At 34.0% G+C, this 12,944-nt stretch overlaps 1 protein-coding gene across 1 annotated transcript in view; it reads left to right on the top strand.

The window, feature by feature from the left end:
* LOC136030959 (integrin alpha-4-like) overlaps nt 1-12,944 on the top strand; it is a 122,084-nt gene that overhangs the window by 87,737 nt on the left and 21,403 nt on the right. The window contains exons 17-18 of the mRNA XM_065710102.1: nt 3,704-3,881; nt 10,456-10,703. Of these exons, the coding sequence (XP_065566174.1) occupies nt 3,704-3,881; nt 10,456-10,703 (426 nt within the window). The remainder of the gene's footprint in view (nt 1-3,703; nt 3,882-10,455; nt 10,704-12,944) is intronic.

Here is a 12,944-nt window from a genome sequence, read left to right as displayed (position 1 = left end):
GACTTTTAGGGGGTGTTTCCCCCTATTTTCCAAAATAAGGCAAATTTTCTCAGGCTCGTAACTTTCGATAACAAAGACTAAATTTTTTAAAAAAAGACTAAAGACTAAGAGGAAAATCTGATTCTTTTGATGTATCTCTTAGCATCAAAATTCCATTTTTTATGGAATTTTTTATGGAGTTTCGTTTACTATTGTGCCGGGTCGCTCCTTACTGCAGTTCGTTACCATGAACTGTTTGATACCTATACATATATATATATATATATATATATATATATATATATATATATATATAGATATATATATATATATATATATATATATATACCTATACATACATATATATATATATATATATATATATATATATATATATATATATATATATATATATATGTATATATATATATATATATATATATATATATATATATATGTATATATATATATATATACATATATATATATATTTATATATATATATATATATATATATATATATATATATATATATATGTATATAGATATATATATATATATATATATATATATATATATATATATATATATATATATATATATATATATATATATATATATATATATATATATATATATAATTAAGCTTAATGTTACATTTCCAAAGCTGCGAGACTGAGAAACTCTACTAGGCTTTCAAAACAGGGGAGAAACGCCCTCAAAAAGTCAAGGAATCTTAATGAATATTACACTCTTAGATTCTTCATATCCGAAAACCCTGTTATAGACATTTAAAGCTTCTTTCTTTAAAAATGTGAAATTTCGCATTTTTTTTTTTAGACAGAAGAAAGATTGTTTATGCGTGTTTATTTTTTTTTCTTTTCTTTTTTCGGAAGAGGGTTTATTTAAACAGAAGTTAAAATTTTTAGTGCCCTTTTAAAGTGACCAATAAGATTGGAGGGTGACCAGCCCCCTTACCACGCCCTTTTTTCGTCAAAGACATGCTATCTAAATTTCGAGATAGCCATTTGTTCAGTGTATTTGAAAAGTCCAATAACTTTGCCTTTGGTGTAATAAGACTCACCACAGCCCCTGAAAAATAGGCCATAAGCTATGGTATATACCTATAGTATCTGTTATTGGGAAATACTACGAAATTTTTCTGGGGATGATTTTCTAGTGAGTGGGAGGTGGATTCCCTGGCCTTGTTTAAAAAAAAAACAGAAATTAAATAAGAAGAGACAATTTTTTCACCGAAAGTAAGAGGCAAGATTTAACTTAAAACGAACATGAAATATTTCTTATTTGAGGGGGGTTGTCCCTTCCTTAATCCCTCGATTTGTACGCTAAAGTTCTACTTTTTTGCCCAAATTCTTTAAGAATGACTGCTGAAACACATGGACCGATGATTTCGGATAAAAAAAAAATTCAAATCACTAAAAAACCTTAGCGTAATGATCGAGCGATTGAGGAGGGAGCAATCCCCTCAGTGACGGTTTAATTCCTCTTTGTGTTAAGTTTTGGTGTTACTCATTACTTTCAAACAGTTCGTGGTAACGAACTGTAGTAAGGAGCGACCCGGCTCAATAGTAACCAAAACTCTAAAAAATGGAATTTTGATACCAATAGCTATATCAAAAGAATCGCATTTTAATGCTGGTTTTAAATATATAAGTTTCATCAAGTTTAGCCTTACCCATCAAAAGTTACGAGCCTGAGAAAATTTGCGTTATTTTAGAAAATAGGGGGAAACACCCCCTAAAAGTCACAGAATCTTACCGAAAATCACACCATCAGATTCAGCGTATCAGAGAACCCTAATGTAGAAGTTTCGAGCTCCTATCTACAAAAATGTGGAATTTTGCATTTTTTGCCAGAAGGCAGATCACGGATGCGTGTTTATTTGTTTGTTTTTTTTTTTGTTTTTTTTTCCCAGGGGTGATCGTATCGACCCAGTTGTCCTAGAATGTTGCAAGAGGGCTCATTCTAACGGAAATGAAAAGTTCTAGTGCCCTTTTTAAGTGACCAAAAAAATTGGAGGGCACCTAGGCCCCCTCCCACGCTAATTATTTTCCCAAAGTCAACGGATCAAAATTCTGAGATAGCCATTTTATTCAGCGTAGTCGAAAAACCTTATAACTATGTCTTTGGGGACAACTTACTCCCCCACGGTCCCCGTGGGAGGGGCAACAAGTTACAAACTTTGACCTGTGCTTACATATAGTAATGGTTATTGGGAAGTATACAGGCGTTTTCAGGAGGATTTTTTTGGTTGGGGGGAGGGGTTGAGAAGAGGGGGATATGCTGGGGGAACTTTCCATCGAGAATTTGTCATGGGAGAAGAAAACTTCCATGAAGGGAGAGCAGGATTTACTAGCATTATTTAAAAAAAAATTAAAAAATAAATGTGAAAAAGCTTTTTCACCTGGAAGTAAGGAACAGCAATAAAACTTAAAACAAACAGAAATTATTACCCATATAAGGGGCTCACCTCCTTATGATACCTAGCTCTTTACGCTAAAGTATTTTTAGTAATTTCAACTATTTATTCTACGGCTTTTGTGATTCAGGGGTCATTCTTAATGAATTGGGATAAAATTTAAGCTTTAGTGTAAAGAGCGAGGTACTGACGATGGGGCGAATCCCCTCATATATGTAATAAAAACATGAGAATACAAAAGTTCTTGACGTAAGCTAATTTATAAGTTACGTAAATCTTTTACCAATAAAAAGATTCGTAAAAAATTAAAAGTTCTAGTTGCCTTTTTAATTAACCAAAAAATTGGAGGGCAACTAGGCTTCGCCCCCGCTCTTTTTTTCTCAAAATCATTCGATCAAAATTATGAGAAAGCCATTTAGCCCCCCGAAAAAAAATATGCAAAATTTCGTTTTGATTATTCCTCTGCGGAGAGCCAAAATCAAAACATGCATTGATTCAAAAACGTTCAGAAATTAAATAAAAAAAACGAGTTTTTTTAACTGAAAGTAAGGAGCGATATTAAAACTTAAAACGCACAGAAATTACTTCGTATATGAAAGAGGCTGCTTCCTCATCAACGCCCCGCTCTTTACGCTAAAGTTTTTTACTGTTTTAAAAAGAAGAATTGAGAGACAGAGTCAAACTTTAGAGTAAAGAGCGGGGCGTTGATGAGGAAGCAGCCTCTTTCATATACGAAGTAATTTCTGTGCGTTTTAAGTTTTAATATCGCTCCTTACTTTCAGTTAAAAAAACTCGTTTTTTTTATTTAATCACTTGAAAAATGGGTAATTTTTTAAATTTTTAACTAAGTAAGTTGTACAAGGTTATCTATATGTGTAGCTGTGTATTTTTGAAACCAATTGAGAATGTTGCAGAAGGTATTATTGAAAGTATTGAGGAAGGAATCTAGTTTCTATTTGTACTTCTTTTTTTTTCTTTAGAGCCAGTACAAGTATCTGAAATTCCTGTTTCCTATTTTTTGCATTGACGTTTCTTAAATGAGAAAGTTACTGAATAAATAAGATTTAGCCACACTAAGTAATCCAGATTAAAACTGATAAGCTAAACAATGTTCCTCCAAGATAAAATTTTATAATTAAATCCAATAAATATTTCTGGTATTTAAGGAAAAAATCCTTCCGCTTAGATTAATAGCCATTGTTGAACCTTATTTCTATTTTTGATTAAATTTCAGAAAAAATTCTTTTTCACAATTAAATTGAAGATTTTACCTTTACTTTTAAGGCCCTCAACTCCTGAATATACATTTGACCTCGAGAGGGAGAAAAGAGTCCCTTTCAATCAAAGATTCTACGTTTTTCAAGAAGGAGACAGTCCTGTTGAAAGGGTAGGAGTTGAAATTGAGCTACCTGTTAACATTTCTAAAAGTGGAGTAGGAATTATTGACCTATTAAATGCTGAGGTTAGTAATTTTCAAATTGTTTTAACCATTAGTCAAGCAAGAAATTGGGTAAGGAATATCTTTTCGGTCATAATTTCTTAAAAATACCAAGGACGTCAAAATGAAAAGATTTTTCATAATGAAAAGACTTTTTAAAACAATAAAAAAAAACTTCGCCAATCGGTTCGTTACCACGAACTGTTTGATCAGGTCAAAAGACATTTGGGGAGACGGGGGCATTGTGGACACTTTTTCACAGGATTGCAAATAACTTTTCATTAAGACTTTTTTGCAAATCCGACTCAACCAGCATTGACTTCAGTATGTTGGCTTTATTTGAGCTATGTATGACAAACTCGTATCAAACAGTTCGTGGTAACGAACTGTAGTAAGGAGCGACCCGGCTCAATAGTAACCGAAACTCTAAAAAACGGAATTTTTATACCAACAGTTACATCAACGGAATCGCAATTTAATGCTTTTTTTTAAATGTATAGGTTTCATCAGGTTTAGTCGTACCCATCAATAGTTATGAGCCTGAGAAAATTTGCCTTGTTTTAGAAAATAGGGGTAAAAAACCCCCTAAAAGACATAGAATCTTAACGAAAATCACAGCATCGTATTCAGCGTATCAAAGAACCCTACAGTAGAAGTATCAAGCTCCTATCTACAAAAATGTGGAATTTCGTATTTTCTTGCTACAAGACAGATCACGGATGCGTCTTTGCTTCTATGTTTTTTTGTTGTTGTTTTTTTTCCCAGGGGTGATCGTATCGACCCAGTGGTCCTAGAATTTTGCAAGAGGACTCATTCTAACGAAAATTAAAAGTTCTAGTGCCCTTTTGAAGTGAACACAAAAATTGGAGGGCACCTAGGCCCCCTCCCACGCTCATTTTTTCCCAAAGTCACCGGATCAAAATTATGAGATTGCCATTTTATTCAACATAGTCGAAAAACCTAAAATCTATGTCCTTGGGGACGACTTACTCCCCAACAGTCCTCGGGGGAGGGGCTGCAAGCTACAAACTTTGACCAGTGTTTATACGTAGTAATGGTTATTGGGAAGCGTACAGACACTTCCAGGGGGATTTTTTTGTTGGGGGAAGGGTTGAGGGGAGGAAGTTGTGCGGGGGAACTTTCCATGGAGGAATTTATCATGGGGAAAGAGAATTTCCTTGAAGAGGACGAATGATTTCTTAGCATTTTTTTTAAGAGCAATGACAAAATAAATATGAAAAAGTTTCTTCAACTGAAAGTAAGGAGCAGCATTAAAACCTGAAACGAACAGAAATTATTACGCACATGATGGGGTTCACCTCCTCCTAATACCTCGCTCTTTACGCTAAAGTAATTCTATTAATTTCAACTATTTATTCTACGGCCTTTGTCATTCAGGGGTCATTCTTAACGAATTGGGACAAAATTTAAGCTTAGTGTAAAGAGGTATTGACGAGGGGGCGAACCCCCTCATATACGTAATAAAAACATACGAATTTAGAAGTTTGCTACGTAAGTTAATTCATAAGTTACGTATATTTTTACTTATAAAAACGTTCGTAAAATTAAAAGTTCTAGTTGCCTTTTTAAGTAACCAAAAAATTGGAGGGTAACTAGGCCTACTCTCCTGCTCCTTTTTTCTCAGAATCGTCCGATCAAAACTATGAGAAAGACATTTAGCCAAAAAAAATAAATTAATATGTAAATTTCTTTTTAATTATTCACGTGCAGAAAGCCCAAATCAAAACATGCATTAATTCAAAAACGTTCAGAAAGTAAATAAAAAAACAAGTTTTTTTTAACTGAAAGTAAGGAGCGGCATTAAAACTTAAAACAAACAGAAATTATTCCGTATATGAAACGGGCTGTTCCCTCCTCAACGCCCCACTCTTTACGCTAAAGTTTTTCATTGTTTTAAAAAGTACATTTGAGAGAAAAAGTCAAACTTAAGTGTAAAGAGTGGGGCATTGAGGAGGGAACAGCCCCTTTCATATACGAAGTAATTTCTGTTCATTTTAGGTTTTAATGTCGCTCCTTACTTTCAGTGAAAAAAACTTTTTTTTTTATTTAATCGTAAAAAGAGACAAGTAAAAACTTGTCTTGCTTACAAACAAGCCTAATCAAACTTTTATATATCCGCAGCTGATTGTCGAGCAATGTAACATTCAATAGGGTGATGCCTAATATGTTCAGCCGGGCTATCGAACATGTTTAGGCTATTGAGGATATGTAAAAAATAAGTTATGAAAGTGAAAATTTAAATCATAAGAAAATAAAGATTATTTTGATGTGTAGATAGTCAGCTAAAAGAACAAATACAACAGAATGGTCTTTCTAAAGGGCTGTTTTTGTAGGCAAGTCAAGTAACTGATAATCTGAAGTATTAATCATAAATAATGTGAATAATACCTATGTTAATGCGTAGCTTGGATTTATCGCAGTGTTTGTACTTATATATTTAAAATCAGCATTAAAATACGATTCTATTGATGTAACTATTGGAATCAAAATCCCGTTTTTCAGAGTTTCGGTTAAAACTTCAGAATAGGGCTGTAAAATTATATCGGAATTTTATGATTCTGATGAGGTTCCTGCTCATGAGCATTTTAAAAAGAATAAGTTAATGGATGTATCCCAAATTCGAGATTACCAAGTCGCGATTTCTCGTATAAATATTTGAACCGCCTGGTCACCCCTGCTTTTGAAAATCTTTTTACTTTTAATAGAGACCATCATGATCATAATACAAGAGAAGCTGATAACTTAACTCATGAGTTTAGGAGTACTACTCGGGCATCTTTTGTTATTCTCCCTTATGGTCCCCATGTTTGGAATATTTTGCCCGAGGGTGTGAAAAATGTGCCTAGAATTCCGGCTTTCAATTCACGGGTAAAGAAGTTTCTTTTATCTCGTGAGTAATTTTGATGTAAGGCCCGTTCCAGGTTGTCATTCTATTCAAGGCATATCCCTGATTTATTCGCTGTTAATTTTTTTTTGTCTTCTTCTTGTCTTTTTCCTCTTTCTCTCTTTTTTTCTCTCTTCCTTCATCAGTTGAGTTTCTTTTGTATTGAGTAGCGTAATATGAACGTGGTTTTAATTAGCTGAGGGTGATAACCTCGCTTGCCCTTAAAAGCTTGTTGCCTTTCTTGGCTGGCGAATGGCGAATAGTGTTTGTTTTCTTTTCTTAATAAATGTATATCTCAATATCTCAATGTTGAACCGGGTCGCTCCTTACTACAGGTCGTTACCACGAACTGTTTGATACGAGTTTGTCATACATAGCTCAAATAAAGCCAAAATACTGAAGTCAATGCTGGTAGAGTCGGATGTGCAAAAAAAGTCTTACCGAAAATTTATTTGCAATCCTGTGAAAAAGTATGGACAATGTATGTCTCTCCTAATGTCTTTTGACTTGATTGCGGATAAGTTTGACTTCGCTTCCTCTAAGAAAATTTTGAAAATGAAAAGTTTTTTCAACAGAAAGTAAGGTGCGACATTAAAACTTAAAACGAACAGAAGTTACTCCGTTTATGAAAGGGGCTGTTTCCTCCTAAACGCCCCACTCTTTACGCTAAAGTTTGACCCTTTCTCACAACTCTATTTTTTAAAACAATAAAGAAAACTTCAGCGTAAAGAGCGGGGCGTTTAGGAGGGAACTGCTCCTTTCATATACGGAGTAACTTCTGTTCGTTTTAAGTTTTAATGCCACTCCTTACTTTCAGCTGAAAAGACTTGTTTTTTTATTTAGTTTCTGAGTGTTTTTGAATTAATATATGTTTTGATTTTGGCTCTCCGCACATGAATAATTAAAACGAAATTTGCATATTAATTTTTTTGTGGCTAAACGGCTTTCTCATAGTTTTAATCGGATGATTTTGAGAAAAAAGGGGTGGAGTAGGAGGCCTATTTGCCCTCCAGTTTTTCGGTTACTTAAAAAGGCAACTAAAAATTTTATTTTTTTACGAACAATCTTATTAGTAATTAATATATGTAACTAGCGAATTAACTTACGTAACGAGCTTATATATTCTCATATTTTTATTACGCATATGAGAGGGTTTGCCCCTTCGTCAATACCTCGCTCTTTGCACTAAAGCTCGAATTTTTCCCAATTCTTTAAGAGTGACCCCTGAATTACAAAGGCTGTAGAATAAATAGTTGAAATTGCAAAAAAATAATTTAGCGTAAAGAACGAGGTATTTAGGAGGAGATGAACCTCCCCATATATGTAATAGTTTCTGTTTGTTTTAAGTTTTAATGCTGCTCCCTACATCCAGTTGAAAAAACTTGTCCTTATTTATTTTTACATTTTTTTTTTTAAAGAATGCTAAAAAATGCTGCGCCTCCTTCATGGAATTTCTCTCCCCCCCCCATGGTAAATTCTCCATGGAAATATCATCTCACGTAACCCCCTTTCCTCTACTCCCCTCTCTTAACCAGAAAAGAATCCCCATGAAAATATCTGTACACTTCCCAATAACCATTTCTATATGTTAACAATTCAGGCTTTGCTTCGGGCCATTTGCTTGTTTTGTTTTGTTATTTATATTAATAAGCCCATCTTTCTCTCTCTCTCTCTCTCTAAAAAAACAACAACAAAAAACAATGGTCAAAGTTTGTGAATCGCAGCCCAACCCCCCGGGGACAGTGGGGTAGTATGTCCTCGCCAAAGAAATAGTTATTAGGCTTTTCGACTATGCTGAACAAAATGGCTATCTCAAAATTTTGATACCGTGAATTTGGGGAAACAATGAGCATGGGAGGGGGCCTAGGCACCCTCCAATTTTTGTGGTCACTTCAAAAAGGCACTAGAACTTTTAATTTTCTTTATAATGAGCCCTTTTGCGACATTCTAGGACCTCTGGGTTGATACGATCATCTCTTGGGAAAAGGAAAAATGAATAAATAAACACGCACCTGTGATCGGTCTACTGGCAAAAAATACAAAATTCCACATTTTTATAGATAAGCGCTTGAAACTTCTACAGCAGGGTTCTTTGATATGCTGAATATGATGGTGTAATTTTCGTTAAGATACTATGATATTTAAGGGGTATTTCTAAATAATATCTAAAAAAATAGGGTATTCCTGTTTTTTAAAATAAGGCAAATTTTCTCAGGCTCATAACTTTTGATAAGTAAGACAAGATTTAATGAAACATATATATTTAGAATCAACATAAGAATCCAATGCTTTTGATGTATATATTAGTAACAAAATCTCATTTTCTAGAGTTTTGGTTACTATTGAGCCGGGTCGCTTCTTACTACAGTTCGTTACCACGAACTGTTTGTTCAAAACAATTACTTTTGAAAAGTTAGTGTTTACCAAAATAGTCAAACCAGTTCTTCTTTTTAAAATCTTCAAAATACTGGTACTTCGAAACATCTAAAACTCAAAGATACACTCAAGTATATTCATACTTGAAGCTCTAGTTTACGCATTATTATGGGGTTCCCCGGAACACAAATTAAGGGTTCAAAGAAGACCTAAAGTTCTTCCAGAGGAACTATCAGATAAACTCAATTGGCTTTGTTTATTAATTTTGGTTTCTCCAGGAAAACTTCTCGCAACAGACTTATTTCAAAATTGATCTGTGTGTTGATCAATTGCAACCAAAGTTTGGTTTGAAAATATTTAAGTTGACTTTGGGAGTCTATTTGATAGAATGTACTTTTTCTTGAATTGAATATTTTAAAACCCGAAACCTCATATGCTATTTTAAGTTCCATTATTAATTTTCAGTTTGAGCTGAGTCGCTTTTCAAGAACAATTTTTGATAATATTGAAACAACTGTCACTTCCAATGTAAGAGAAGGAGAGGGGTAGGGGAGAGATAATAGGACAGAGAGGGTGAAAGAGAAATATATATAGGGAGAGACGGAGTGAGAATGTGGGAGGGGGTGACGCAGGGAGAAAGAGAGGTAGAGACTGAAAGAAAGATAGAGCAAGAGAGAATGATAAAAGCAAAAAATGAGGGTTCAGCACAATAATGAGATAAATTAGAATCTTGTATGAATTTGGGTATCAAACTATTAAATTCATTTGTTTTAACCAAACTTTAGGCTATTTAACTGAATTTTGCCGAATTTTATAATGTTACATACGAAGCTAAACTTTTGGTTTCTTCTTCTGGCAACTTTTTTAAAGTAAAAGAAAATAAGTCTAGTTTCTGGAGGAGTTGCGTATTTTTGATTATGTAAATTCAGTGCTAATTTGTTAAATAAATATCATGCAATGGAGAGAGAGAAAGATGGGTTTATTAATATAAATAACAAAACAAAACAACCAAATGGCCCGAAGCAAAGCTTGTTTGGGCTTACAACCCCAATCCACATACAAATAAAAACAATACGAAAAAGAAGAAGAAAATAAAAAAGAAAAGAAAAAAGAAATGAAAAGAAGAAGAAGAAAAAAATTCAATTACCCTGCATTTCAATCGATACGGAATTACACTTCAAAAAAGACGAAACAAAAAGAAACTAAAATCACTTGATAACAATAACAAGTTACTCAATAACAAAGTTACTGTGTCTCTGCCATGTAAAATAGCAGCTTGTGAGTTTGTTTCTGTTCATCTGTTAACATATTTTAAAGGCTCGAATTGGTGAGCGACGTTTCCATTGTAAAGGTTCCTTTTTCATACCACCGTCGGATAGCATCGTAACCACCACGCCTCCTAATAACGTAACTACAGAGCAAAAACGCGTCAAGAGATACGATGATGTCGAAACATCACTCGGTAAAGATTATATTGAAGATGAGGCTTTAGAAGACGAGCAACAGCAGATAACGGAATTTGATCTTTTTGAGTTTCTTGCCACATCAGTGAAGCCGACTGAAAGGTATCTTTTGAATTTATATAAGAATCTCCCTAAGGTTTTGATTCTTTTTGTCCACTGACCCCATTTTTGAAACTCTTATTTCAACTAATGTTTAGAGTTATGTTGACTAAGATTACTTTAGTAGCCTGATTACTAATAACCTGTGGTACCACAATAGATTGATGCTCTGCTTGGCAATACAGGGTCTGGGGTTCGATCCCCCCTCCCCCACGGTTAGGCAAGAGACTTGCTACCTGTCCCTGTAAAAAAGACGAGGCAGCTGCACCCTGAACATCAATTTTGCATCCTATATGCCGTCAATGGCTCTCGAGTGTCTTTATCCTTTTCATCATCCTAAGTAGCGACGCAGACCACACTGCCTTTCCATATCAAACAAAAACAACTTAGAAACAATTGGAAAATTGTTTGTCTTGGAAAAAATATTGCCTATTGTTTCTAAGTTGTTTTTGTTTCATCATCCTAAGATATCTCAGATTAAATAAGACTACACATTTTTCTACCTCCCTATACTCTAATTTGATGCTGATTTATGGTTTAGCAATGTGTTCCTTCGAACAAGAGTGTTCTCTGGTGAACCAAAGAAAATTTTCGAGACATAGGTATTTTGAGACTAGTAATACTTTAAGTAGGTTTCTAAATTATGTAAAGGACTGAACTTTAGTGAAGGATTACAGTGTAGTCTATCAAACCAAACATTTCGTGGGAACGAACTGTAGTAAGGAGCGACCCGGCTCAATAGTAACCGAAACTCTAAAAAATGGAATTTTGATACCAATACTTACGTCAAAAGAATTGCATTTTTATGCTGATTCTAAATATTACCTACGCTGAGGCATGGCTTTTAGGCCTGTTTCCAAATATTGAAATTTCTACGATTTCCGCGTAATTATATACATGATCATTTAGTTCAGCCGTTTTAGATTTTCATAATTCTCCTTATAATTTTTCCACTGGATTAGATTTGTAAATAATTCCTTAGTAATAATAATAATTACGAAAAATTAAGCAAGAAAAACGGGTTTAGTATTAAATAAAGCAGTGACAAAGAATAAAAATCAACCAACACATTAATTAATAAAAAAAAGTCCGAATATATCTACTGCACATCCGGGAGCCTTTATCAACGGAAAAAAGGAAAAAGAATTAGTTGAATCATCTTAAGAAAAAGACAAGAAAATAACAACAACGAAAAAACAAAAAGAATAAACAAAAAGAGAAAAAATATGAGTTTAATATATGGGTTTTATTTACTTGTTTTTGTTTTTTTTGTCCTTTTCTTTGGATGATTTAACTAACAAAAAATCCTTTTTTTCGTTGATAAAAAAAATTTCCTTTTTTCGTTGATAAAAAAATTCCTTTTTCTCCCGGATGTAGGCTCCCGGCTCCCGGATGTAGAATTGAAATATTCAGATTTATTTCTCAATTAATATCTTGTTTGTTTTTTATTCTTTGTCACTGCTTTATCCAACAGTTTGTGGTATAGTAACCGAAACTCTAAAAAATGGAAATTTGATACACAGTAGTTACATCAAAAGAGTCGCATTTTAATGCTGATTTTAAATATATAAATTTCATCAAATTTAGTCATACCCATCGAAAGTTACGAGCCTGAGAGAATTTGCCTTATTTTAGAAAATAGAGGGAAACACCCCCTAAAAGTCATACAATCTTAACGAAAATCACACCATCAGATTTAGCGTGTCAGAGAACCTGATTGTAGAAGTTTCAAGCTCCTGTCTACAAAAATGTGGAGTTTCGCATTTTTTGCCAGAAGACAGATCACGGATGCGTGTTTATTTGTTTTTTGTTTGTTTTTTCCCAGGGGTGATCGTATCGACTGAGTGGTCCTAGAATGTCGCGAGAGGGCTCATTCTAACGGAAATGAAAATTTCTAGTGCCCTTTTTAAGTGACCAAAAAAATGGAGAGCACCTAGGCCCCCTTCCACGCTCATTTTTCCCAAAAGTCGGATCAAAATTCTGAGATAGCCATTTTATTCACCATAGGCGAAAAACCTAATAACTATATCTTTAGGGACGAATTACTCCCCTGCAGTCCCCGTGGGAGGGGCTGCAAGTTACAAACTTTGACCTGTGTTTACATATAGTAATGGTTACTGGGAAGTGTACAGAAGTTTTCAGGGGGATTTTTTTGGTTTAGGGGGAGAGTTGAGGGGGTTTACGTGGGAGAATATTTCCATGGAGGAACTTTTCATGGGGGAAGATAATTTCAATGAAGGGGGC

Source organism: Artemia franciscana, chromosome 9 (assembly GCF_032884065.1).
Source record: "Artemia franciscana chromosome 9, ASM3288406v1, whole genome shotgun sequence".
Lineage (NCBI taxonomy): Eukaryota > Metazoa > Arthropoda > Branchiopoda > Anostraca > Artemiidae > Artemia > Artemia franciscana.
Note: the sequence above shows the minus strand (reverse complement) of the source record. Positions and strands in the feature narration are given on the sequence as shown.